General features: G+C 47.7%; 1 protein-coding gene and 1 long non-coding RNA gene across 4 annotated transcripts; one reads left to right on the top strand and one right to left on the bottom strand.

Moving 5' to 3' along the window:
• The first annotated feature begins 1,136 nt into the window (after positions 1–1,136).
• On the top strand, positions 1,137–24,313 carry PITX3 (paired like homeodomain 3). Of its 2 annotated transcripts, none has more exons than XM_053387981.1 (4): positions 1,137–1,422; positions 20,707–20,819; positions 21,462–21,667; positions 22,731–24,313. In XM_053387981.1, the coding sequence occupies exons 1-4, from the start codon at positions 1,154–1,156 to the stop codon at positions 23,277–23,279; spliced, it is 1,137 nt and encodes a 378-aa protein (XP_053243956.1). In that variant the 5' UTR covers positions 1,137–1,153; the 3' UTR covers positions 23,280–24,313. The 2 variants fall into 2 exon arrangements, with proteins under 2 accessions (XP_053243956.1, XP_053243957.1); XM_053387982.1 differs by lacking the exon at positions 1,137–1,422 and adding an exon at positions 19,213–19,374 and having other exon boundaries at positions 20,684–20,819.
• Positions 13,149–23,735, bottom strand: LOC128413683 (uncharacterized). 2 transcript variants are annotated; one of them, XR_008330402.1, is made up of 4 exons: positions 23,650–23,735; positions 20,636–20,796; positions 18,967–19,081; positions 13,149–13,440 (listed from the first exon to the last, which is right to left on the bottom strand). It is a non-coding gene; the product is annotated as an uncharacterized LOC128413683 (long non-coding RNA). The 2 variants fall into 2 exon arrangements; XR_008330403.1 differs by lacking the exon at positions 23,650–23,735 and adding an exon at positions 21,100–21,467.
• Positions 24,314–24,845: the final 532 nt, after the last annotated feature.

Genomic DNA, 24,845 nt, shown 5'->3' on the forward strand with positions numbered 1-24,845 from the left:
CATTCCCTGCTGGTTACCTGCTTTCAGCAATAGGGGTCGCTGTTTGGTAGTACCTAATTGGTTAGCTGTCAGATTCTGGAGCTCTCTATTGGTGGCTCTTAGGTAATTCACAAAATACAGAGTCCATTCATAACACACAGTGTTAATTCATAAAGCAGTAACATAAATCTCCATTGTTACATATTGGGTATATATTTCAGCAGTTGAATGTACAAGTTTATGGCCATGCTGTAGTGTGGTGCTTATGCAACTGTGAATAAAAGGTGGCTGGGCTCATCATCTCGGGGTTTGGGGGAGGCAGAGGTGACAAAACTGATTTCCAATAAGTGCCCCCCCTTTATTTCCATAACGAGTCCTTGAGTCTTGTACTCTGAATGGTGACACCAGGGACTTAGAAGGTGCAGGGCTTGTCAGTCCAATCCCTGCACAGTCTCATCAGGGCTGACCTTAAGGCAATTAGAGCAATAGGGCCAAATTGGGCCCCGTGAGCCGCTCCTAAGGGGGCCCCCACACCAGGGCAATCTAGATTGATTTTATTTGTAGCTATAAGATATAAAGTTTTGCAGACTTTGGCTGTGAACTGGGGCCCTACCAAAAAAAAAAAAAATATTAAAATTACACCCCACTGTTTCAAATTGGACCCACTGGCAAGCCCTGAGTCTAATAGTTGTTGGGCCTGAGTTGCCCTGCCTTTGCATGAAGTCTTGGGTTTGCAATTTTGGGAGAGGGGAGACTGCCCACTGGGGAGAAGGCAGGCTGGTGAGGCCCCCTAGACTTAGAGACCCTATGTTTCAGCCTACTTAGCCTATACAGTACATAAATCCGGCACTGATCATCATGTTCACCGTTTAAAAGGCTGCCAGTCATGCCTGCATTTACTAACTCTCTGGTCTTTGGGTGCTCCAGAGAAACCCCGAGGGGACGGACAACCTTCCTGCGGGGACCTTCCTTGTCACCTGGAGGCTTTGGCAAGCCGCTGCCACCGCGACCCCTCCTTCCTCGCCCGAGGGAGCGGGCCGGCCCCTGCCCACTAGAGGGCCTCCGAGGGGGCGGGCCCGGGGAGCGCCAGAGTCTGGCAAGGGCGGGGCCCGACGACGCCTCGCCTTGCCGCTGGAAGGGGGCGGGGGGCGCTTGGCCAGCCGCGCGGCTGCGAATGGGGCGGGCTAGGCGCGCGCTGCCCGATGGCAGCTGCCTGGGGGCGCCGATGGCCTCATCCTTAAAGCCGATGGCCCCCGCGAAGGGGACGCACTCGACGGCGGGACCCTCCTCCAGCAGGCTGCGGCCAAGCGCACGCAGCTCGGCAGCGCTACTCCGCAGGGACTTACGACGAGCGGAGCCGGAGCTGGGCAGCCCCGAAGGCTGGCGCGGAGGCGAGGCGAGGACAGCCGACGGCTCTTTCTGGGCGCCCGGACGCCGCGCGCTGTAAGTGGTCGCTGCGCCGGCTTCTCCCCGCGGAGCGAGGCAACGGAGACAGCCGAGAGCGGGGCGGGACGGGGCGGGGTGCCGGGACAAGGCTGGGTGCGCCCGACGGCTTGCATTGCGCGCCCCTTGCCTTGCTGCCGCCGCGTGTGGTGATGCCTATTCTGCCAGTTGCTCTTGGAAAGGTGAGGGCGCATCTTGTCCTTTGTTTGGTCCCGGCCTTCCCGTCGAGCCTGTGGTAGAGGTCGGCCGGTCTTTCTTCTGCTCAGCCTCCCCCTGCCGCAGCCGGTGGGCCGGGCGTGGTTTTCTGCAGTCGTGGAAAGTCCCCCACTCCACGGTTCCCCGGCAGCGCACTGGCTCTCCTTGCCGTCGAGGCTTCGCGAAGTGCTCCTAGGCACTGACGGACGGGGCTCGGGGCTCGGGAACCCGAGGGTGAGTTGATCCGGTGGCTAGGGCACAGTCGAGGCGCCTGGGCAGGAGAGCCGAGGCGATCCCTCCGACTCAGATAAACTCTGCTTTCTAAACTGCAACACAGACGCCGCAGAGTCGAAAAAACGGTGCTTGTAGACGCGCGAAATTATGAGCCGGGGTTTCTTTTGTAAGGTAACGGTTTGCTAAAAACAAGCTTGCGGGTGTGCGAGAAAGAGAGTGGGGAGAGAGAGGAAGCGAAATGGCGCGGGGAAAGCCCGTCGGCTTTTGGACAGATAGACAAATGATATTTATGTAAGGACCGTGCTCCTGTTTACAACCGGAGGGATCTTGCAGATTCCCAGAAGAGGAGATATTCAGTCTTCCCCTTGGGAACTCTTGTTTAATTTTTATCCGCTTTTTGCTGGCAAATACGACTCCTTATCAGCAGGACTTTTAACTTTGGTTAAAATCTGTCCTCAGTGAACGAAAATAAAAATTGGATTTTGCCTAGGAAGGAGACCCTTCAGAGAAGAATGATTATTAAATCGACAAACCGCTGCAAAAATGAAAGCCTCAAACGAAAAACAAAACAAAACCCAAATGCATGTTAATGTCACCTTAGTAATTCAGTTACTTTATTAATAGTTATTGATTAATAGTTTTGGGACTATTTTCTCTACTCAAGTTTCTATTTATAATTTAACATTACGTACAGAAGACAATATTTTTCAAAGGCCAAATCAAAAATAATTTAACAGTAAAATTGTTCAAAAGACATATTGCATCCTGACTTTCTTCGGAATGAAAACCACGGCGACTAGGAAGATGTAAATGCATCTAAATAAACCACAATATCAATACGTTTGTCCGTTAATTTAAAATAATCGCAATTATAATTCAACAAGATAGAATGCAGTAATTTGCACATTCGTGACACCAAAGTACCTTTTCAGTTTTTGCCTGTTTTCTTACTCGGAATGCAACGGTATGCAAAGTTTTATGTCCATAGTAAAACCGTAATTAAAAAGATGTCCATAATAACCATTCCCCCCCCCCCCCACGAATATTGTGCAGAAGTTACTGTGTGGTTTTAGTTTATCAGGGCTTAATTGGCATTTGATCACCAGTGCGGGGACATTGTGCTCTTTACAAATGACTCCCCCCATCCCATATGATCAAAAACCAGCAGGCATTGCTAAGTCGGTGCCACAAGCAAACTGTGACTCGGGTAAGAAAAGCTCAACATCTAATCTGGACTGAAAACGCCAAATACTCGGCGGACTATTCGCGCACAAGCTGAACTACCCCCACGTCGCCACCCAACTCCCCACGCTGTGCGTTGGGAAAGGGGGCAGGGGGGCAAGGGGAGGCCGGCCCCTGCTGCCTAATCATTTTTCCGCAATTCCTTGCTCGCTTCTTTTGCATATAAAACACCGTAAGAAAGCACCGTAGCATTTAGAAGGCGGAAAGCCGTCGCCTGCTCTCTGTCTTAGTTGCCATCGGGGCGCAACCACGGAACCGCGTGTGCGCAGTGGCGGCGGTGCTTGGGCGCCTTCTGGCCGCCCAGCTCAGGGCAAACCAGGGAGCAGCCCCGCTGCCTCGCTTCGGATCAGGGGATGGGGGTTGTGGGGAGCTGTTTGGGCCGCAATCGGTTCTCCAAAGAGTGGATCTGGGTAAAGAGAAAAAGGAGTCAGTTACGCGCTTTGCACTCCGCGCAAGTTCAGCGAGAGCGGCGGAATGGTGGCAGGAAAAAGAGGCAGTCCCTTTGACATACCACCCCGACCCCCACCCACCGACCCACCCCCGCTCTCATTCGTTGCAGCGGGTTAGATTGGATGACCCCCCCGCCCCCGGATCCCTTCTAAACTCTCCAATCTCTCCAATTTAATTATTCCCCGCGCGTGATCTGGCGCGATTCGCCGCTAAAGCTTTGCAACACTTTCTCCCCCGCGGAGGGAGCTGGAGGAGCACTTCGTGGTCCCGATCCACAGTTCGGTGGTGGCACCTCCCCACCAGCTCCCCCTGGTTTTGCGGGGACAGCGCGGCCGAGAAAAGGCGCAGCTGTCTTGCAGCTGCCGACCGCCCCGACGTGGCCACTTTCGGCTTGGCAGGAGAGAGCCCGCCTCGTGGGCGATTGGCGAGGCGGCCCCTACGCATCCTGGCAGCCTGATCCCTTTGCTCAGGGCGGGCGGAGCAAGAGACGCCCCTTCCCAGCCCCCTCTCGGAGCGGTGGTGGGGCGCCCCCTCGAGCCTCGACGGCAGGCGACCCGCTGGTCCCTTGCTCGCCGGGAGCTCAGCGCTGCGGGTTGGAAGGGTGCTGACTGAGTGGCTCCACTGGGGCCGGTTTGGCTTTCAAAGGCGCATGAGATGGCCCCGATGGGTTTGAACAGTGGTTCTCAAATTCCCCCCCCCCATGGCAACTTTTTTCAGAATAAAAATTTGCTGTAAGATTTTTGTTTTTTTAATTGACAGGTGAAATAGCTCATTTGGTAGAGTATGAGGCTCTTAATCTCAAGGTCATGGGTTTGAGCCTCACTTTGGAGACAAAATATTCTTGCATTTCAGGTTGTTTGGACAATATGACCCTCTTGGTCCCTTCCAACTCAACCATTCTATGATTCTATGAGAAGAAATGTATTGGGAAATAAAATCACAAGTAGGATTGCTCTCATTTTAAAAAGACATCTGTGCATATTCTGCAAGTAAAATACTGTAATTTTTGCTCTATAAGACTCACTTTTTCCCTCCTAAAAAGTAAGGGGAAATGTGTGTGCGTCTTATGGAGCGAATGCAGGCTGTGCAGCTATCCCTGAAGCCAGAACAGCAAGAGGGATTGCTGCTTTCACTGTGCAGCAATCCCTCTTGCTGTTCTGGCTTCTGAGATTCAGAATATTTGTTTTGTTTTGTTTTGTTTTGTCTGGTGCGCCTTATAGAGCGAAAAATACGGTAATTGTTTTGGGCTATGCTATGCTATACTACACTGAAATGTTTAAGTGTTTCTTTGATTGCCCTTGAATCTTCCTGCCACACTTTCTATCTTTTTCTGCCACATTCTTTGAGAACCCCTGGCTTGAACAACAAATCGCGACCCATCCCATATTTTGTGTGTGGATTTTGACTAACCTGCAGGCAGCTTTGCTAAGTGGGAAGGTGGTGTAAAGTTCAGCGGGCTTGTTTTGGGGGAGGGGAATGATGGGAGGTCATTTCACTAGGACTTTACCGGAAATGGGAACCAAATCTCTATTCTTCCCTTTCTGCATCCATGACGGGAAAATGGGATTCCTGCCACAGACAGGGCTGTGAGTTGGCAGCCCTGAGATGTTCCTGGATTGCTGTGTCTGCTAAAATACCAGGGTTGCCTTGAATTCTCTCTGGTATGAAAACTTGAGGCCATCCTGGGTATTTTCAGGCCTAATGGGGCAGGGGTATGATTCTCCTTTCTCCAACAAGTAAACAAGGTGACAACGAGGCATTCAAGTTTTGCTGCTGTTTGAGACAGACCAGCGTAGAGGATGTCAGAAGATGTGGAGAAATAATCAGACTAGATACTTCTTTCTTTTCCTTTGTCCGGGTTCCCATCTCATGCTAGCAGTCTCAATGGTAACACTTCTTTGCTTGCGTTGCTGATTCTAAACAAAGAATGTGTTTCTGCTGACTCAAGCGCTTTTTGTTTTGCAAAACCAGTCAGAAGACAGGACCAGGGAGTTTGACGCAGCTTACTGCCCAGCCAGGCAACTTGCATAGGTTTTCAGCCATGCTACATGGCTGTCAGGAATGTAAGCCCGGTCTCCCTAGCCAATCTCAACATATTGTGGGATCTATTGTATACATCCACACCTGTAAGGTAAAGGGACCCCTGACCATTAGGTCCAGTCGTGACTGACTCTGGGGTTGCGGCGCTCATCTCACTCTATCGGCCGAGGGATCCGGCGTACAGCTTCTGGGTCATGTGGCCAGCATGACTAAGCCGCTTCTGGCAAACCAGAGCAGCGCACGGAAACGCCGTTTACCTTCCCGCCGGAGTGGTACCTATTTATCTACTTGCACTTCGTGCTTTCAAACTGCTAGGTTGGCAGGAGCTCACCCCGCCGTGGGGATTCGAACTGCCGACCTTCTGATCGGCAAGTCCTAGGCTCTGTGGTTTAACCCACAGCATCACTCACGTCCCTATCCACACCTGTGCATATGTATAAATACAGGTAATGTGGGGATCATAGGCGTAGCCATGATTTATGTTGGGGGGGCAGGACACCTACCTGTCACCATATTCGGTCTAGCAGATTCAGAATGAAGTGTCTCAACAACAGTTGTTTCAAATTACTTTCTTTTGACCCCAAGTGCTCAGACAGACCTGTCAAAATCGTCAGTCGTTTGAAAACTAGGAAGCTAAATAAAATATTGACATCAGGGAGTACCTTTCATGTGGTTAACGAGTATATATTGCAAAATTACAAAGAACAATTTTTGGGGGTCTTGTTTTTAAAAAAATCTAAACTAAAACAAGTTTTCTTGGATTTGCTGAAAATCCAAGTGACCTCAGCGAGTATTTCAGTTTCAAAGATGATTCTGATTGTTTCTACTTTTAGTTAAGTATTTTTATTTATTTACTTGATTTGGGTGGGGAAATTCAGCCCCCAAAACTTATCTGTCCAGTCCTTTGGACTCTCCTCAGGCTGTGCCCCTCCTTGGGTCAAAGACCCTCTCCACAAGGCACATCCCTCCTCTCCACCCTCCTGAAATGCTTCTGCCTCGTGTGAACTGATGGGGACGCACATTATAACCTTACATGACCCTGTGTAAAGTGTGGCTTCCTGTGGGATACCTGGAACACAAGTGTTTTGGCACTAAGGAGCCTGCTGGCAGGAGATTAAGAGGACATGTTGTTGTTGTTTTGATGGGAGAGTGGGAGATTTGGGAGAGGGAAGATCATGTGAAACCACAGAGACAGACAGAGAGAGAGGCAGAGAGTAAAAAGCAACATGCAGATAAGACAGTGGAGCAGAGAACTGCTGTCTCCTGTCCTAAAACATTATTCTGCAGCCAGGGAATGACAGGATGAATCCTACAGCTGCTTCCCAGTCCAAGACTGTAGCAGCGGGAACAGAGACTGCTCTAAGAGACCCCAATTACTCAGTGTTACATAGCTGATTCTTTGAACTCTATCCTCTCCTGTTTTTGTTGCTGTAGTTATTTAGAGACCCACATTAATTTGAATATTTGTTTCTGAACCATTTATTTTGCTTCTTCCCTTCTTGTTAAATCAATGTTTGTAATTGGAGAAATGTTAACTGGGTGAAGTCCAACGTTAGTTAGACTCACTAAAGGTAAAGGGACCCCTGACCGTTAGGTCCAGTCGCGGACGACTCTGGGGTTGCGGCGCTAATCTCGCTTTACTGGCCGAGGGAGGCGGCGTACAGCTCATGTAGCGCTTCTGGCGAACCAGAGCAGCGCACAGAAACGCTGTTTACCTTCCCGCCAGAGTGGTACCTATTTATATACTTGCACTTTGACATGCTTTCGAACTGCTAGGTTGGCAGGAGCTCACCCTGTCGCGGGGATTCGAACTGCCAACCTTCTGATCGGCAAGCCCTAGGCTCTCTGGTTTAGACCACAGCGCCACCCGCGTCCAGTTAGACTCATTAGACCCACTGAAATAAACAGGCTGAAAGCTCTTATCACCCACTTCCTTTTAAAAAATTCATTTATTAGAAAATTGAAAATGGGGGAAAGCAGAGGAAAAAATGGGAGAAAGTAATGTCCAACTCTTCGTACATTAAACAAGATTCTGAAACAAAAAGAACCATACCACAAAAAGAGCAAGCGTAATATAAAAATGTAATATTGTTTAAAAAAATTAAGACCAAAGATGCCAATAACTGTAACGATGTTAAAAACTTTATAATGTGTGTAGGATTGTAGCCATAATGACTATTTCTTAGCAATTCTTAAAAACTGCTTCAATAAATCCCACTGTAGCTTTTGAGAGTGCTTCAAAAGTTGCCATAATCGCAATCTACCAGATTTTCAAGCCATTCAAGCTGACAGAATGTTTGATACCACCCCACAATATTTAAGAAGCAGCATTCTAGCCCCAACCAATTTTTTAAAAAAATCTAATTTCAAAATATATATTATAGTTGTGTCTTTGGAATAGGCTCTGCAAGAATTTGAAAAAAACTTTTATCAAAAAGTGCTGCACGCGATCATATGCCACCAAATATGTATAGAATATCCATAAATTAATATGTGTAAAAATTAGCAATCTTGTGTACACTGTACAAAAACTGTATGTGCACTAAATGTAACAGATGAACAGCCCTGATGTCTCTTCCAAGCTATTCCTAAGGAGATAAAATAAAGTAGTGTACAGTGGTACCTCAGGTTACATATGCTTCAGGTTACATATGCTTCAGGTTACAGACTCCACTAAACCAGAAATAGTACCGCGGGTTAAGAACTTTGCTTCAGGATGAGAACAGAAATCGTGCTCCAGCGGCGCGGAGTAAGCATGGACCAATGGTACCAAATAGTACAGTGGTACCTCGGGTTACATACGCTTCAGGTTACATACGCTTCAGGTTACAGACTCCGCTAACCCAGAAATAGTACCTCGGGTTAAGAAGTTTGCTTCAGCATGAGAAGAGAAATCATGCTCCGGCAGCGTGGCAGCAGCAGGAGGCCCCATTGGCTAAAGTGGGGCTTCAGGTTAAGAACAGTTTCAGGTTAAGAACAGACCTCCGGAACAAATTAAGTACCAGTACTTAACCAGAGGTACCACTGTACGTCTTCCTGAACAGGGCAGGTGGGATAAATAATATACACTGAATTGTTCCAGAGCACAAGTGACATTATCAATCTCTCCTCTGAATGTTCAGTATTTAATCTCTTAGACCTTTTAGAGTAAAGGATGTTTAACAGCAATGATAAATCAACCACCCTTAGCTCCTTAGCTGGACTTGAGCTCTTCCTTTGAATGGTGGGCAAGAATGAAAATCGGCAGTTCTGTGAAGCCTTGCCATTGCTTCAAAAAAATTATAAATTCACCTTTCCAAAGCTTCCAAGGTAATACAGTACAAGTAACATCAGGACAAATTTAAGCAATCATAATACATGCAATGAAATCATCAGCAGCAGCAGCACAGGGTCACAGCCCCCATCCCTGGAGAAGAACATGATCTCAAAAGCTGCAAGACCAGAGAAACTCCGCACCTCACCATCGGAGCAATTGTGGTTGAGTCTCCCCTTCTCCTCACCTAACATGGTTTTAGTAGCTCTTGCAGCAGCCCATCGGAGAGGTTACTGAAGGACGAGTCAGCAAATTCCACCTAGCCTACAGAACAGATGAACTATCACAACAACAGCACAGCGTGTTTCGTTTTTCTTTTGTCGTCCCTGTTTCATAGACGCGAAGTTCAGCTCGCTGTCTGGAGCAGGTAACCCTTTACCTAAAAGGCAAGGCCTCTCCAGCTTGTCATTTCCCCAAATGCTGTTTCTTTGCTCCGCTGCTAAGAAATCTGCCTTAACTGTACCTTGCATAGGAAATGAAGTGAATCAGAATCTTTCTGACTTTAAATAATTTTTAAAAACAACTTTCCCGGCTTCTCTTCTTTCATCTCTGAATATTGCACCAGGGAAACTGACTCATCGTCCGTTAATATGCATGGGAATGTTGCAGCCCACATAAAGCAAACAGGATTTCTGTTGTTGTTACTTTAATAATTACCTATATCCACAAGCAAGCACTCTCTTTAGTCCTTCAAAAATGTGATTCCGTGTCACACTTGGGAGAAAGTAGGAGTGGATTGAGAATCAGTGACCCAAATTTTCATGCGTTTTTCCAGGTCCAGGAGTATAATTTGCTACAAAGGACTGGTTCCAATATAACAGGCCTGTCCAACAGGTCAATCTTGAGATCTACCGGTCAATCGTGGGATGTCCCTGGTCGATGTTGGTTGATCACAGGTCCCTTTCCCAAAAAAAGCTCAACAACTCTGGTCAATCCAATGGGTAGATCACTGTAGTCTCTTGGAAGTTGAACAGCCCTGTGCTATAACATTTGCAGGATGATTCCCCTAGGGGGAAGTGTTAATGTGATCCTAATGGGACACTCTCTTTATTTGACTGTTGCCATTCTAAGGCTGTGGGACGCGGGTGGCGCTGTGGGTTAAACCACAGAGCCTAGGGCTTGCCGATCAGAAGGTTGGTGGTTCGAATCCCCGCGACGGGGTGAGCTCCCGTTGCTCGGTCCCTGCTCCTGCCAACCTAGCAGTTCGAAAGCACACCAAAGTGCAAGTAGATAAATAGGTACTGCTCCGGCGGGAAGGTTAACGGCGTTTCCGTGTGCTGCTCTGGTTCGCCAGAAGCGGCTTAGTCATGCTGGCCACATGAGCCAGAAGCTGTACGCCGGCTCCCTTGGCCAGTAAAGTGAGATGAGTGCCGCAACCCCAGAGTCGGTCACGACTGGACCTAATGGTCAGGGGTCCCTTTACCTTTACCTATTCTAAGGCTGTGTATACCTTAATCTGTTGTGCCCCCGCCTCTGGTTTTGAATCCAAGTACACGCAACGTTACCTCATAGTGTCTTGAGAAATACTGTTGTTTGATATATTATTTATACCCCAGCCACTCTGGGCGGCTTCCAACAAAATATTAAAATACAGTAATGCATCAAACATTAAAAGCTTCCCTAAACAGGGCTGTCTTCAGATGTACCTTTGAGATAGCTGTTCTGCTTGCATGGATGACAGCGTCTACACAAATGACGGTTTCATGAAAAGGAGTTGGGGGGGACATTGCAGGAAATGAGGCAATGCACATCAGGTGAAGGCATCCCCACCCATCTCCGAGGTGCACAGCAGAGTGAAAATGTGACTTGAAATGTAACCTGGGGGGGGGGTGACCTCTCTGTTTTTTGAGCCACTAATGTATCCCTGAAGGAGCGTCTCCACCCCCATTGTTCAACCTGGACACTGAGGTCCAGCTCCGAGGGCCTTCTGGTGGTTCCCTCGCTGCGAGAAACCAAGTTACAGGGAACCAGGCAGAGGGCCTTCTCAGTAGTGGTGCCCGCCTTGTGGAACTCCCTCACATCAGATGTCAAGGAAATAAACAACTGTCTGGCGTTTAGAAGACATCTGAAGGCAGCCCTGTTTAGGGAAGTTTTTAACGACTGATGTTTTAATGTATTTTTAATCTTTTGTTGGAAGCCGCCCAAAGTGGCTGGGGAAACGCCAGCCAGATAGGCGGGGTATAAATAATAACATTAGTAGTAGTAGTCGTAGTAGTTTTTGGCCTAAGCTCACACATTGCAGGTCTGTCCCAGAGCCCACCCAGACAGGTCTGGGGGTTTTTGCAGGTGAATTCTGCAGCATGTCAATGACACAATAAATTGCAGGGAGGGGACAAAAATAGTGAGCAAACACATCTTATCAAACTCCACCCACTAGTGCGGACAGGAAACATCAATACAGATAAAAAGTGCCACTCTCCTGAGATGTAAGAAACACACCCTTTGGGGCTGCTGAAATGAAGGCAAAGTAGGGTGAGGAGTGGGTTTTTTGTGTGGGACGGATTGTGGAGGCAGCTCTAATAATGTTAACATGTATTCAGGGACAGCCAGCTCCTGAATTCTGAATGGGAGGGGAGGCGGGAGGCAGCCCCTGTTAACTGTTGAGAAAAATGCATTCAGCATTTGTGGAGCTACCTTCTAGGACTCAGATCTCGTATCATATCAGATCCCCTAGGCTGAGTTCTGGTGGGCTTGTGTATCAGAACAACAAAGGGCCACTCCGGAGGGCCTTTTTAATGTACACACAGGATGATTTGTGCTGATGATGTTCTCGGAGCGGTCCTACTTGGTCTTGCTTCCAATCCTGTTTCAGCATGTAGGAGATTTAAAGCAGGAGCTTCATTTCCAACCTGTGCATATCCCATAACTTCCTGCTGAAATGCCATAACTTTTTATGCTGCAAATCTTTGTTCTTCTTCTGTTGCACTATAGCCTCTCCACACAGGGATAGCGTAGGGAAGCATTTCAGAACTAAAGCAGAATAAATTCACCGCTAACGAAAACCCCTATTTGTGAAAGAGTAACTGGGGACGCAAGTGGCACTGTGGGTTAAACCACAGAGCCTAGGACTTGCCGATCAGAAGGTCGGTGGTTCGAATCCCTGCGACGGGGTGAGCTCCCGTTGCTCGGTCCCAGCTCGGTCCCAGCTCCTGCCAACCTAGCAGTTTGAAAGCACGTCAAAGTGCAAGTAGATAAATAGGTACCACTCCGGCGGGAAGGTAAGCGGCGTTTCTGTGCGCTGCTTTGGTTCGCCAGAAGCAGCTTAGTCGTGCTGGCCACATGACCCGTAAGCTGTACACTGGCTCCCTCGGCCAATAAAGCGAGATGAGCACCGCAACCCCAGAGTCGGTCACGACTGGACCTAATGGTCAGGGGTCCCTTTACCTTTAACAGGGGAAAGGAAAACAAGAACAGGATTGTGTTGCGGAAAGGAGAACAGAATGTACATGTGCTCTGGTCATTATTTGCTTGCAACTGATGTTAGATCAGTACTTAATTTCTAAAATGAGAAGTGTGAGTGATATGCCATCCTTCTGTAAGCACCACTTCTTACTTTTAAGTGTGTGGGAAGGGGGAAACCTGCAGTTGCTCAGTGGCGAGAGGAAAACAGTCTGCATATGTGCAGAAGTGCTCTCTTTATATCTGCTTAAGAATTCTGTGCCTTAGCCACTGAGTTGAACTCACAGTCAGTTACCCAGCGTTAGAAACTCAGATATATAAGCTAGGTGCCAAATGGCACCTTAAATCTAGGTTACTCTCCACATGTTGTTGGACTACAACTCCCATAATCCCTAACCATTATCTATGCTGGCTAGGGTTGATGGGAGTTGGGAAGCTAAGTGCTGAAGAGCCACAGATCCCCAATTCCTGTTGTAAATTGCATAAAGGAAGCTATGTGCATAGACATGTGCTTCATGTGTATTTGGACTGCTGTGGGGTATGTGGCTTGCCTCACAGCTTTTATCGCCTCGCTGGAATGAGTGCATGCGCACGCTTTTAGCTCTTGTTTTCTAGTTGTGGCAAATCCAAGCCTTGGACTCTGCCCCTAGGACTACACACTCATTTACAAGAGTGAAATGTTGAAGGGTATGCAAAATCATCTTTTTTTTTGCGAACCTATACATCACCCCCTATCTTTAGACTATAGAGTGTGTGATATTTGATAAGCGTTTTCCACTTGATAAGCTAGCAGGGACGCCTGTGCTCTTTGACAAATCTTCCAAGCTTGCTACATGGATCTGCCTTTCAATAAGCCACTGTAAATCCATAAATTACTTTTATAATACATTATTTTGCTGTTTAATTTGCCCATGGACCTTAGGATGTGGTATCAAACGTTCCCCCATTACTGCAATTGTCTGGGCCCATGGATCTCTTTGGCTTTGCAGTGGCATCAGAACACCAGAGAAAATGATTGTCTAGAAAGCTTCCAGACAGCATCTCTTAACTTAACGTGGAAGTTTGTTTTAGTCCTTTGTCACTCCCTGCCATAGTTAGATCATTCTAGGTTGTATGTGTGACACGGTTGTGCAGGAAACAGCAGTCTGAAAGCAATGCAGAGCTGGTTAAGAATGAAAACAACAACATGTGATATGTGGGGACACATTTTACCCTGATGGCTGCAGCATCTCAGATCAAAGTCTCACCTCAGATTAGCGCAGGGCAGCAGCTAATTCAAGGCTTGCATTAACCATGATTCCAGATTTGGATAAAAGGCTAAAGAGGCTAAATCACAAACCTGGGTTTGGATGACATGTTGAGCCAAACTTTGGCCAGGGAGGAGTAAAGCAGCTACCATCTCCTTGGGATCCAGCAGCAGTGCTGGATTTAAGGCGATGCCGGCAGTTTCCCCGCACAGGCGCTGAGCCAAGGGGTGTGTGCATAACAACAATAACAAATATTTAACCACTGAGCCTCTTGGGCTTCCCGATCAGAAGGTCAGAGGTTCGAATCCGCACAACGGGGTGAGCTCCCATTGCTCTGTCCCAGCTCCTGCCAACCTAGTTCGAAAGCACACCAGTGCAAGTAGATAAATAGGTACCACTGCGGTGGGAAGGTGAACAGCGTTTCTGTGCGCTCTGGCTTCCATCACGGTGTTCTGTTGTGCCAGAAGCAATTTAGTCATGCTGGCCACATGACCTGGAAAGCTGTCTGTGGACAAACGCCGGCTCCCTTGGCCTGAAAGTGGAGATGAGCGCCACACCCCATTGTCAAGTTTGACTGGACTTAACCGTCCAAGGGTCCTTTACCTTTACAGGTACCTACTGAAAAGATGCATAAAAAGAGCAACTGGGATTGGAAAAAGAATTATTGCCATCATAAGAAATGGGAGGCGGAAATTTTGTCCTCTCTCGGGGAGCCATATTACCAAAGTTTGCCCCTGCCAGTACATTTGCACCCCAATGTCCCTAGTTTCCAGGGACAGTTCTGGATTTACAGAAGCCGTCCTGGTTTCTGATTTGATCCCAGAATGCCCCAATGTTCCTATTTTCATTGGAGAAATGTTGGAGGGTTTGCATGGCTTGACTTAATGTGATATGCCAATGTGGCTTTTGAATTCAGTTGATCTCTGGATTTGTAAGCCCAGCCGAGAATATGATTGAAAGGTAGTATAAAATATTTAAAGTAACTGAACAAGCAGTAATTTGGCTTGCGAAGAAGTTTGAAGTGTAATCTATTTTTGGGGGCGGGGGCGGCATAATTTGGCTAGAAATCCATACCAGCATATGTCCCACTTGATCCATGATATTAACACTGGACTACATTGCAAGACTAGGGATGCGGGTGGCGCTGTGGGTTAAACCACAGAGCCTAGGGCTTGCCGATCAGAAGGTCGGTGGTTCGAATCCCTGCAACGGTGAGCTCCCGTTGCTCAGTCCCTGCTCCTGCCAACCTAGCAGATCGAAAGTACGTCACAGTGCAAGTAGATAAATAGGTACCACTCCAGCAGGAAGGTAAACGGCGTTTCCGTGCGCTGCTCTGGTTCGCCAGAAGCGGCTTAGTCATGCTGGCCACATGACCCGGAAGCTGTACGCTGGCTCCCTCAGCCAGTAAAGCAAGATGAGTGCCGCAACCCCAGAGTCGTCCGCTACTGGACCTAATGGTCAGGGATCCCTTTACCTTTACATTGCAAGACTATCGTAAGCTGCTCTTTTCAGCACAGTTCTTCAGTGTTCAAAAAGAGCACAACAGCAGTAGATCACATTGCAGTGATGCTGCAAGCAACTCCTTTGGCCTCAGCCTAACCCTCTGAAGTTTTCAGAGTGAAGTTTACTCTCACAAGCCACTCTCAGTCCCAGATGCATTGACCCTCAAATTTCAGGTCCACAGACTGCATTTGCATTGGGTGGATTATTTTAAAGTGTCGGCAAACTTGAAACTAACGTTTTACATAAGAGAAATATGTCAGAAAGAAAATTTGTCTGGGAGTGGACATTCTGTCGCCCTGTCTCAGGTAAATTAAAACCTTGGGTTTCTCATTTGATTTCCACAGGCAGGGAAAACCATTTAAACATTCAGCATGAAACAGCATATGTAGACATTGAGGTGGTTCTCTCTAACTTTCTACTCTCTGTAGTTTTCATGGTCTATAAAAGGAAGGAAGGAAGGAACTGCAAGTTTTTCACAGGCCATTTACCCCTTAACTTACACAACTTTTAAAAATAAGTCGTAGCGTATTTATTTTATATTAAATTGTAAATGCATAGCTCCTTTCATCGAAAAGGTGCTCAGAGGTTTACAACAGAAAATTTAAAATACATATAGTTGTTAGGAAGTTGACTGTGAATAGGTTGTGTGAATGATCCTTTTCTTACAACAAAAGGTCCTTTGGCCTTAGTTGCTGGTCTTACTTGCTGATCACAAAAGATGGAGGCAACAAACAGGAGAGAGTGCTGTCTAAGGCTACGCTGGGACTGGGCTTTAAATAACTGGTGCAGTGGTACCTCGGGTTAAGAGCTTAATTCGTTCTGGAGGTCCGTTCTTAACCTGAAACTGTTCTTAACATGAGGTACCACTTTAGCTAATGGGGCCTCCCGCTGCTGCCGCGCAATTTCTGTTCTCATCCTGAAGCAACGTTCTTAACCCAAGGTACTATTTCTGGGTTAGGGGAGTCTGTAACCTGAAGCGTCTGTAACCTGAGGTACCACTGTGCCTTGAACTGGTAGCTGGTTCAAATAAACGTGGTGGAAACAGAGGACTGGATAATGCAGAAACGTTACAGCTTGCCTTGCCTTACCGACAGGCTCTCGGCTACTTCTGAGTAGCAGGCTAATCGTGGCTGTTTATCTTCCGGTGATTAATGGTTTCCCATGGTTCCCGTTTCAATTCCATTAAGATCACAGGTGTAGGAAAATTGCCCTGATGCTTTATCCTCCCGTCCGCCACCCCCAATTCTTATATACAAGAAATTCATGACCTTTCCTTGAACTTAGATCGCTTTTCCCACTTTGTGCGTTTCTGGAATGTACGTTCGAAATCAGAAATGATCTGAATTTGCTGCCCTGGTCCCCGGAACATGGTTCGACAGAGAAGTGCATATTTATGCTGATGACACCACACATAGCCCAAATGACAAACCATCTCCCCTGGTGGCGCAGGGTATGTGTTTAAAGCAGTAATGTGGACTAGACAGAGCCATTGGTGGTGCCTCAGAATGGACAGCTTCAGAGCAACAGAGTGGAAGTCTGCACAGTGATTGTAAAAGGTAAAGGGACCCCTGACCATTCGGTCCAGTGGTGGCCGACTCTGGGGTTGCGGCACTCATCTCGCTTTACTGGCCGAAGGAAGCCGGCGTACAGCTTATGGGTCATGTGGCCAGCATGACTAAGCCACTTCTGGCAAACCAGAGCAGCGCATGGAAATGCCATTTACCTTCCCGCCGGAGTGGTACCTATTTATCTACTTGCACTTTGACGTGCTTTCGAACTGCTAGGTTGGCAGGAGCAGGGACCGAGCAACGGGAGCTCACCCCGTCGCAGGGATTCGAACCACCGACGTTCTGATCGGCAAGTCCTAGGCTCTATGGTTTAACCCACAGCGCCACCCATGTCCCTGTAACCGGCTGTACTTTTGAATAAATAAGGTATAATATTCATTGTATCAAATTGTAGATTTCAACGGAAGTCTCATAAAGCAGAAATGACCCAGTGGATCAGTTCATTCTCTAGTCAGTTCATGCATAAGGTCCATAAATGTATAAATATCTATTCCACCTGTCTGTTCATAGAGTCCAATAATCCACATGAAGGGTTGCTACAGTTCCACAGAATCCTTTCACAGAGACTAAGACAAGGATTTCCAGAATATTAGCCTTGTTTCGCCATCCTAGGCTTCATCAGTAGAACAGGCTCTAGGTAATGCAAATAAATACAATATCGTAATCTCACACATTTTTACAGCAAAATTAATATAAAAAAAATAAACAATTGTACATACCATATGTAATATTACAGGATAGTGGATCTTATAGCATAGTAGTGGTTGCAGTACCTTATTTATTCAAAAGTACAGCTGGTTACGTCTTGAGCGGGAGGAGGCAGGCAGACTCCAGAGGCCCCATGGTGTGGCCTGCCCCTATGGCTGGCTCGCCCTGCCTCTGTGGGCAGATCACCTTGCCCCTGGGCATGCCGCCCCAGGCGCCCAAGTGGCTTTCTCCGCCTCTGCCAGCTACAACCTCTTTTGGATATAGATGACTTGGCCACTGTTCCCTGTGCTCTGGCAACTTCCTGACTGAATGGCTGCAATGCTCTCTGTGTGGGGTTGCCCTTGAAGACAACTCAGAAACATCAATGGGCCCAAAATGCAGCATCCGGATTCCTGTTCCATTTCGATCTCATACACCCTTCTGTTTTAAAACAGCTGCCCTGGTTGCTGGTTCCCTCCCAGGCCCAGTTCAAGCTGTTTGTGTTGGGGTTTGAAGCCCCAAATGACTCAGGCCCCAAATTGACCCACCTCCTTTTGCACATACGTAGGGTCAATGCTTTCCCCGGGAACTGAGAATTGGGGAATGGGGCTGAACTGCCATTGGCAAAAGTCAACTCAGGCAGCATGAGGAACCATGGGAAAAAGAAGAAGGGGAATGTTGGAGATGTTAGGACCAGGTGTTTTTTTACCTCCCTCCGTAAGCCAGGCAGAATCTTCCTGGGCTTTGGGAAGGAGGCGCAAGGCTTTGATTTGGGGTGGGGGGGTGCCGGTCCTGTGTACTGGCATGTACCACCAGAAAAACAACAACACTAGTTTTAATTCAAATTAGCTCTAGTTGTTTTTTTTTCTGTTGTGGTTTGGCCTATCTCTGTTGTTGAGCTAAAAATGTCCTGTGTCGTCTCTTCTTGTGCTTTGGGTAGTTCTTGTCCTTCGGCTGATACGTTTGCGTGTTGATTTACATCATCAAGTGGAAGATGGCTTCCTTCGGAACATCTACAGTGGTACCTCAGGTTAAGTACTTAATTCGTTCCGGAGGTCTGTACTTAACCTGAAACTGTTCTTAACCTGAAGCACCACTTTAGCTAATAGGGCCTCCTGTTGCCGCTGCGCTGCCAGAGCACAATTTCTGTTCTCATCCTGAAGCAAAGTTCTTAACCTGAGGTACTATTTCTGGGTTAGTGGAGTCTGTAACCTGAAGCGTATGTAACCTGAGGTACCACTGTACTTCTGTTCAGTGATGAGGGAGAAGAGTGAAATGTAGTTCTTGTGCTTGGAAATAACCAGAGATGAATTCCTACTTAGTTCATACCAGCAAACAGCACCAAGTCTGAGCAAAAAAATATTATTTTCAAAACAATGACAAGCAGACAAGCTGATTTGGGGCCAGGGCATAGAACAACGAGAAATTCCCTGCCTGTTACTGCTCACTCAGCAACAAATATTTGAGGCTGTATTCTGAAACATACCCTTTTGAGTTCGTGTCCCAGTTCAGTCAATGGAAACACATAGGGCCAGGGCTGCAAAAATAGATGTGATGTGTAGCTTCTTGTACAGAAGCAAAATTGTTCAGAAAATACCTTTTGCTTCAGACAGAATAAAACCTGTTTCTGGGGTGCCTACAGATCTCCTTTTTTTATGCCACTTACCTTTCTGCAAGTTGGCTAAACTTGTCACCTCTTGCTGGAGGGGGCGACTGTCTCGCTTAAGGTCTTTAGCAGGTGAAAAGGAGAAATTTGAATCCGGTCCTTGCAGCATCAATCCCTGGAAGAGAGGAAATTGTGGTCGGCAGATGCAGTCATATGCAAATAGCTGGGGTGTGTGTGTGGAATTACCATCTACAAACACTGGGAAGAAATTCCATCTGCTGCTTCCTTGAGAAGGGGGCCTTAATAAATTCTGAGACTGCAAAGTTACACACATCTTAATCAAGTCTTAATCCGAGGAATTAATGTGCTGTGCGTTTCTGCATAATTCCAGGAATCACGCAAAAGCTATGACAATAGCCAGAGCCGCAGATGGACTCGCCTCCTTGCACAAAATGCTGCATGAAAAAGGTATACTGAGGCAAACGTGGCTCCCGCCTTCACAGCGTTTCACGTACAGGTGCACCATCGCAAAGTGCCAGGGCGACTCGTGCGCTTTCATGTGTGTGGCGTGCGCACATGCGCTTGTCTATGCATGCGTGCGCACATGTGCCAAACCACTGTGCTTGCCTTCACGTCTACTGCAGAGGGGGAAAACTGTCCAGAGGTTTTTTCTCTTAAAAACACTGACCTTTTTTTATCTTAGAAAAGGAGTCGGTGGGGGATGGGGGGGACGGGACACAAATATTTCTAACTGCATATATGCTGTTACCTGTAATAACAGTGCAGGATGAAAATGGAGGGAAATGTGAGGTAAGGAAAGAAGAAGATGGCCACCAATTTACAAGCAGGCATTGCCTCCCAGCTTTGACACCGCCTGCGTTGAGGAAATGGGTATAAATTTTGCACCAGAGGCTTAGCTTCTGTCTTTAGCTTCTGAAAGTAACCAGATCACAAACATTTGGCATGAACCTACCAGTCCACAAACATGAAGGTTTATTTGTTAGCTTTGAAAAGTAGCTGCACTCCCAGAAGTAAATCCCACTGTGCACAATAGGACCTGTTCTGGAGTAAAGACACTAATTCCATAGCTGTCAACTTACAGATTTGAAAATAAGGGACCAGCAGCCTCACCTGTTCCAGGCACTCCAGTCTTCCTGTCCTCCTGCAGTCTGGTCAAACTCATGCTGGTAGCTTCGAGAACACTGTCCAACCAACTTTGTAACCAGAGGTTCAACTGAATAGAATCTGAATCACATGCACCACAAGGCCTATGCAGCCTCAACTTAAGATGGCTCCCCGGCCTGGCTTTGCACTGCAAAGTTTGCAGCAGCACGTGCAACAAAATGGCGTCCAGCATTCAAAACCCCCCTCAGCTTGCATTAACTAGCCACACACAAGGCATGCAAGCTCCACCCCCCAGTCGTTCTTAGACTTCATATTGGGTGAACAACACAGCCAAGCAACACAGTTGGAGCTTCCCTCCGCCCTGGCCGGCTGGGAGGGAGGGAGAGGAGCTGTTTCCTTTGAAATTTAAGGGACATCATTTAAGGGACATCTATCAATAAGGGACAGCAGTGGGACATGGCGCTGGAATAAGGGACTGTCCCTTCAAATAAGGGACACTTGACAGCTATGTAATTCTTCACAGTGTTAGCCTGTGGCTGCAACAAGCACACTTATTGGACGTTAACCCCACATAACTGAACTTATTCCCACCAAGTCAACTGACCTCCTAATTGTATATGCCACTCAGACATCACTTGGGCCTCTTTTTCAGCTATTCTCCAGTTCCTATTCCAGGCCGATGGAGTTCAACTTGCTCACTGACTCAGAGGCCCACAGTCCCAATCTCTCCCTCTCAGAGTCGGGGACACCACAACATGAGCACAGCTGCAAGGGGCAAGAGCACAGCGGTAAGTACGAAATTGGCTTTGCTCTGAACAGCAAACCGTGCTTCTCATTTCATAGCCTCCAGCTCCGGCCTGATTAGAAAGGGAGATGCTCTGTTTGTTTCTTAGACATGAGCGTATCATAACTGGCAGAGCAGAGCTTTAGAACCTCATGCCTGAAGGCCAAAATCCAGGCCTCTAGCTGGCCCTCAGGGATTTCCCAGGCTGTGCCATCTCCCCAATCCACCCCCTAGGCTAGAATAAATCACAGACACTTGACTTTGCAGGTAAGTGAATATTTTACTAAGTTTCCAGAAGTTACAGCAAATAAGTCTCCAACCACTGGCAGTAAAACAGAGATGAAAAAGGTTCCAAATGACTTAAAAAGAAAAGTATTTTGCTTCTTTACAAAAAGGACCATGCAATCTTTGGGTTAGTAAAGATACAGGCTTCGAAATCTCATTTTTTGAGAGATTCGGTTCACTCGCCAGGAGCCATGACCGCATGACTTCTTGCTTGTTCCAGGAAGCAGGAAGAGAAAAGACTCGGAGCCTGCTAAGCTCCGCCCCCACTGGCAACCTGAGCTCAGGTTAACCCTTTCTTGCACGCAATGGTGAGTCAGTAATATATTACAACAAATCGGTGCTCTTGCTTTTGCTTTCGCAGACACAGAAAAGTCACAGCAGAACCAGACCGATGACTCCAATCCGGAGGATGGCTCCTTGAAAAAGAAGCAGCGCAGGCAGAGAACTCATTTCACCAGCCAACAACTCCAGGAGCTAGAAGCCACTTTCCAGAGGAACCGCTATCCGGACATGAGCACCCGGGAGGAAATTGCTGTCTGGACCAACTTGACTGAAGCCAGAGTCCGGGTAGGCCTCATTCACACCCGCTCTGCTTTCTCTTAATGTGGTCAGAATTTGAGGATTCGATAGCGAACCACATAGCAGACCAAGCAGAATGGAAGAGGCCTCTGCATGTGGCTTTTAACTTTTTGTGTGAGCTATTATACAGCGCAAGTACTTTCTGAGGAACAGATTGCTCTCAAAATCTTGCATTTTAAAAAGTGAGGCACTCCTCTCACAATCACTCCTAATAGTGAACTCAAGCGGCGAGTGCCACCAAAGTAGGACCACTAAGAAACAAGGGGGAGATACTTGCATGCTTGAGGAAGGCCTGAGGTTTGCAGAAGTACATTTCCCCACTCAAACATGAACAAGTTGAAAGGACGGGGCGGGGGGGGGGTACAGGGAGGAGGAACACCAACAAAAGCCCATTGTGGACTGAGCATGCTCAGTAGACGTGGAATGAGGAGTAACAGAAGGGGAAAGAAAGTTGGAACACTGGGGGGTGAGAAATGATGGTTGGCTGGGATCCTGTACGCATCTTAGAAGTGAGGATGCCTGCCACATTTTGTCGCAAGTTCCACCTGTTCTATTGCTGAGGACCCGTTGTAACTTCAGCTCCCAATATCCTTTGCGATGTTCACTGAGGCCGATGGGAGTTGTAGTTCAGCACCGCCTGGTGTCTACCCGGACACTGAGGTCCAGCACCGAGGGCCTTCTGGTGGTTCCCTCCCTGCGAGAAGCCAAGTTACAGGGAACCAGGCAGAGGGCCTTCTCGGTAGTGGCACCCGTCCTGCGGAATGCCCTCCCATCAGACGTCAAAGAGAACAACAACTACCAGACTTTTAGAAGACATCTGAAGGCAGCCCTGTTTAGGGAAGCTTTTAATGTTTGATGTATTACAGTATTTTAATATTTTTTTGGAAGCCGCCCAGAGTGGCTGGGGAAGCCCAGCCAGATGGGCAGGGTATAAATAATAAATTATTACCATTATTATTATTATTATTATTATTATTATTATTATTATTATTCTCACCAAGCTAACACACAGAGAATGCTAACTTAAGGAAACACTCCCTTTCTCTCACAGGTGTGGTTTAAGAACCGCAGGGCCAAGTGGAGGAAGCGAGAAAGGAACCAACAGGCCGAACTCTGCAAGAACAGCTTTGGAGCCCAGTTCAATGGACTGATGCAGCCTTACGATGACATGTACAGCGGCTACTCGTACAACAGCTGGGCCACCAAAGGCCTTGCCACCAGCACCCTGTCGGCAAAGAGCTTCCCCTTCTTCAACTCGATGAACGTCAGCCCCCTCTCGTCGCAGCCCATGTTCTCCACGCCCAGCTCCATCGGCTCCATGCCCATGCCTTCATCCATGGTAGCTCCCTCCACAGTGACTGGCGTGCCAGGCCCCAGCCTCAACAACCTCAACAGCCCCGGCCTTAACTCGGCCGTTTCATCCAGTACCTGCCCATACGCTTCCCCAGCCAGCCCATACACGTACCGGGACACGTGCAACTCCAGCCTGGCTAGCCTGAGGTTGAAGGCCAAGCAGCACGCCAACTTCACCTATCCGGCAGTGCAGACAGCAGCCTCCAGCCTCAGCCCTTGCCAGTACGCTGTGGACAGGCCAGTATGAAGGCCTAGGACCCTTACGCACCCACCCAACCCCGATAATCAGGAACTTGGCCATTAGCCCGACAGCCACACCCAGACCGACCAAATTCCAGGAAGATGTGCTCCGTGACGACCATGCTGTTATAAACTTTCCGACTTCTCTCTTTTGTTTTTGGCGAAAGTAAACACAACCACTCATTGAAAGCTCATTTGGGAAAGAGGACTTTTCTGCCAGGCTCTGAGGTCATTGTCAATCCGGCGCTGAAATGCGATAGCTCTCGGCTTGCTCCTGCTCCCGTCCGAGAACAGGCAACCCGTTCGTGCAACAATACGGAGAGAGGGAGACCCAGGAAAGGGAGGGGGGCAACAGTGCAGCTGCCGATTCCACTCACCAACGTATGTCTCTGCGCTGCGGCAATTTGCATGCCTGCCGACACGAAACCCTCCGAGGTCTAAACGCTGTGCTGGAAAGACCACAGATTGGTGCACTGAGGATTAGACTTCTTTCACGAATGTTTGCACAATGTCCTGTCGCTGCTGCTTCTTTTCCTTTGCAGATTTCGGCCTTTTGTAGTTGAGAGTCGGCAAAGGAAGATGTGGTCTCATGGAAAGGTTCAGGGTTCGTGAAGGCAGGGGCGAGAGAGGGATTATGAGCCTTGGGGAGGGTCTGGAACCCAGCTGAATAGAGAGATCCACTCGGGCACATTGATAAGATCCTGCCCCCCCCCCGATTTACACTGGTTTCTAAGACTACAGCAGAAGCTGCTAGCAGGTCGCCAAAAGGGATACAGAACTTTGACTTTAGCAAAAAAAGCAACAGCGACAACCGAGAGCTGCATAGTCCCACTCATGCCTACCTGTGGAAGGGAAGAGTGAAAAGATACACAGAAATATGAGCAAGTAAAACATTCCCTGTTGGATTTCATTTTCGACCAGGCGGGAGTTAAATATCAGTATATCCACCTACAGAACCCCATTGCTTTCCTCTTACAGTCAATGGCTCTTTCGTGCTCCCAACAATAAATTCCATTACAAAATAAATCGGAAGAAATCCTCGCAATCTTTATGAGTGTCTGTTTATTGCAAGAGCAACGTGGAGCCAATACCCAGGATGAAAGCGTTCTGTTGCTTTCCCCCCCCCCCCCCGAAGGTGGAGAAACTGGGCTCTGAAGTTAAAGCAGACCTTTTTTTAATCCTAGAACTCAGTGTCTAAAAATTAGGTGTTACTCTCGAGGTTGTCAAAAATAGCACCACGCAGCAGATCGTTGGTCTTAACATTTTCATATTTGGGTAGATTGCACGTTTTCTACTGAAAGGCCGAGATATTGGTACTCTTGACATTTTACTCGTGTTCGTTTACATCAGCTTTTAGTTATAATGTTTTTGGAGAGTCGTATTTGAGCCTCCAAAAGTTTAGAAGCTTGAATTAATGTGGAACACTGTTCCAAGGGGACGTGGACTGAGAACACTTCAAAACCAGAAATCTGTCTCATTCCCAGGCTATTCTTGGTCCCGCTAAAGTTTAAAATGTAAACTGACACAAGTACGCCTATTTTTATCTGGTATATTTTGTCTATCCATTATGTTC

This window comes from Podarcis raffonei, chromosome 5, assembly GCF_027172205.1.
Source record: "Podarcis raffonei isolate rPodRaf1 chromosome 5, rPodRaf1.pri, whole genome shotgun sequence".
Taxonomy (NCBI): Eukaryota; Metazoa; Chordata; class Lepidosauria; order Squamata; family Lacertidae; genus Podarcis; species Podarcis raffonei.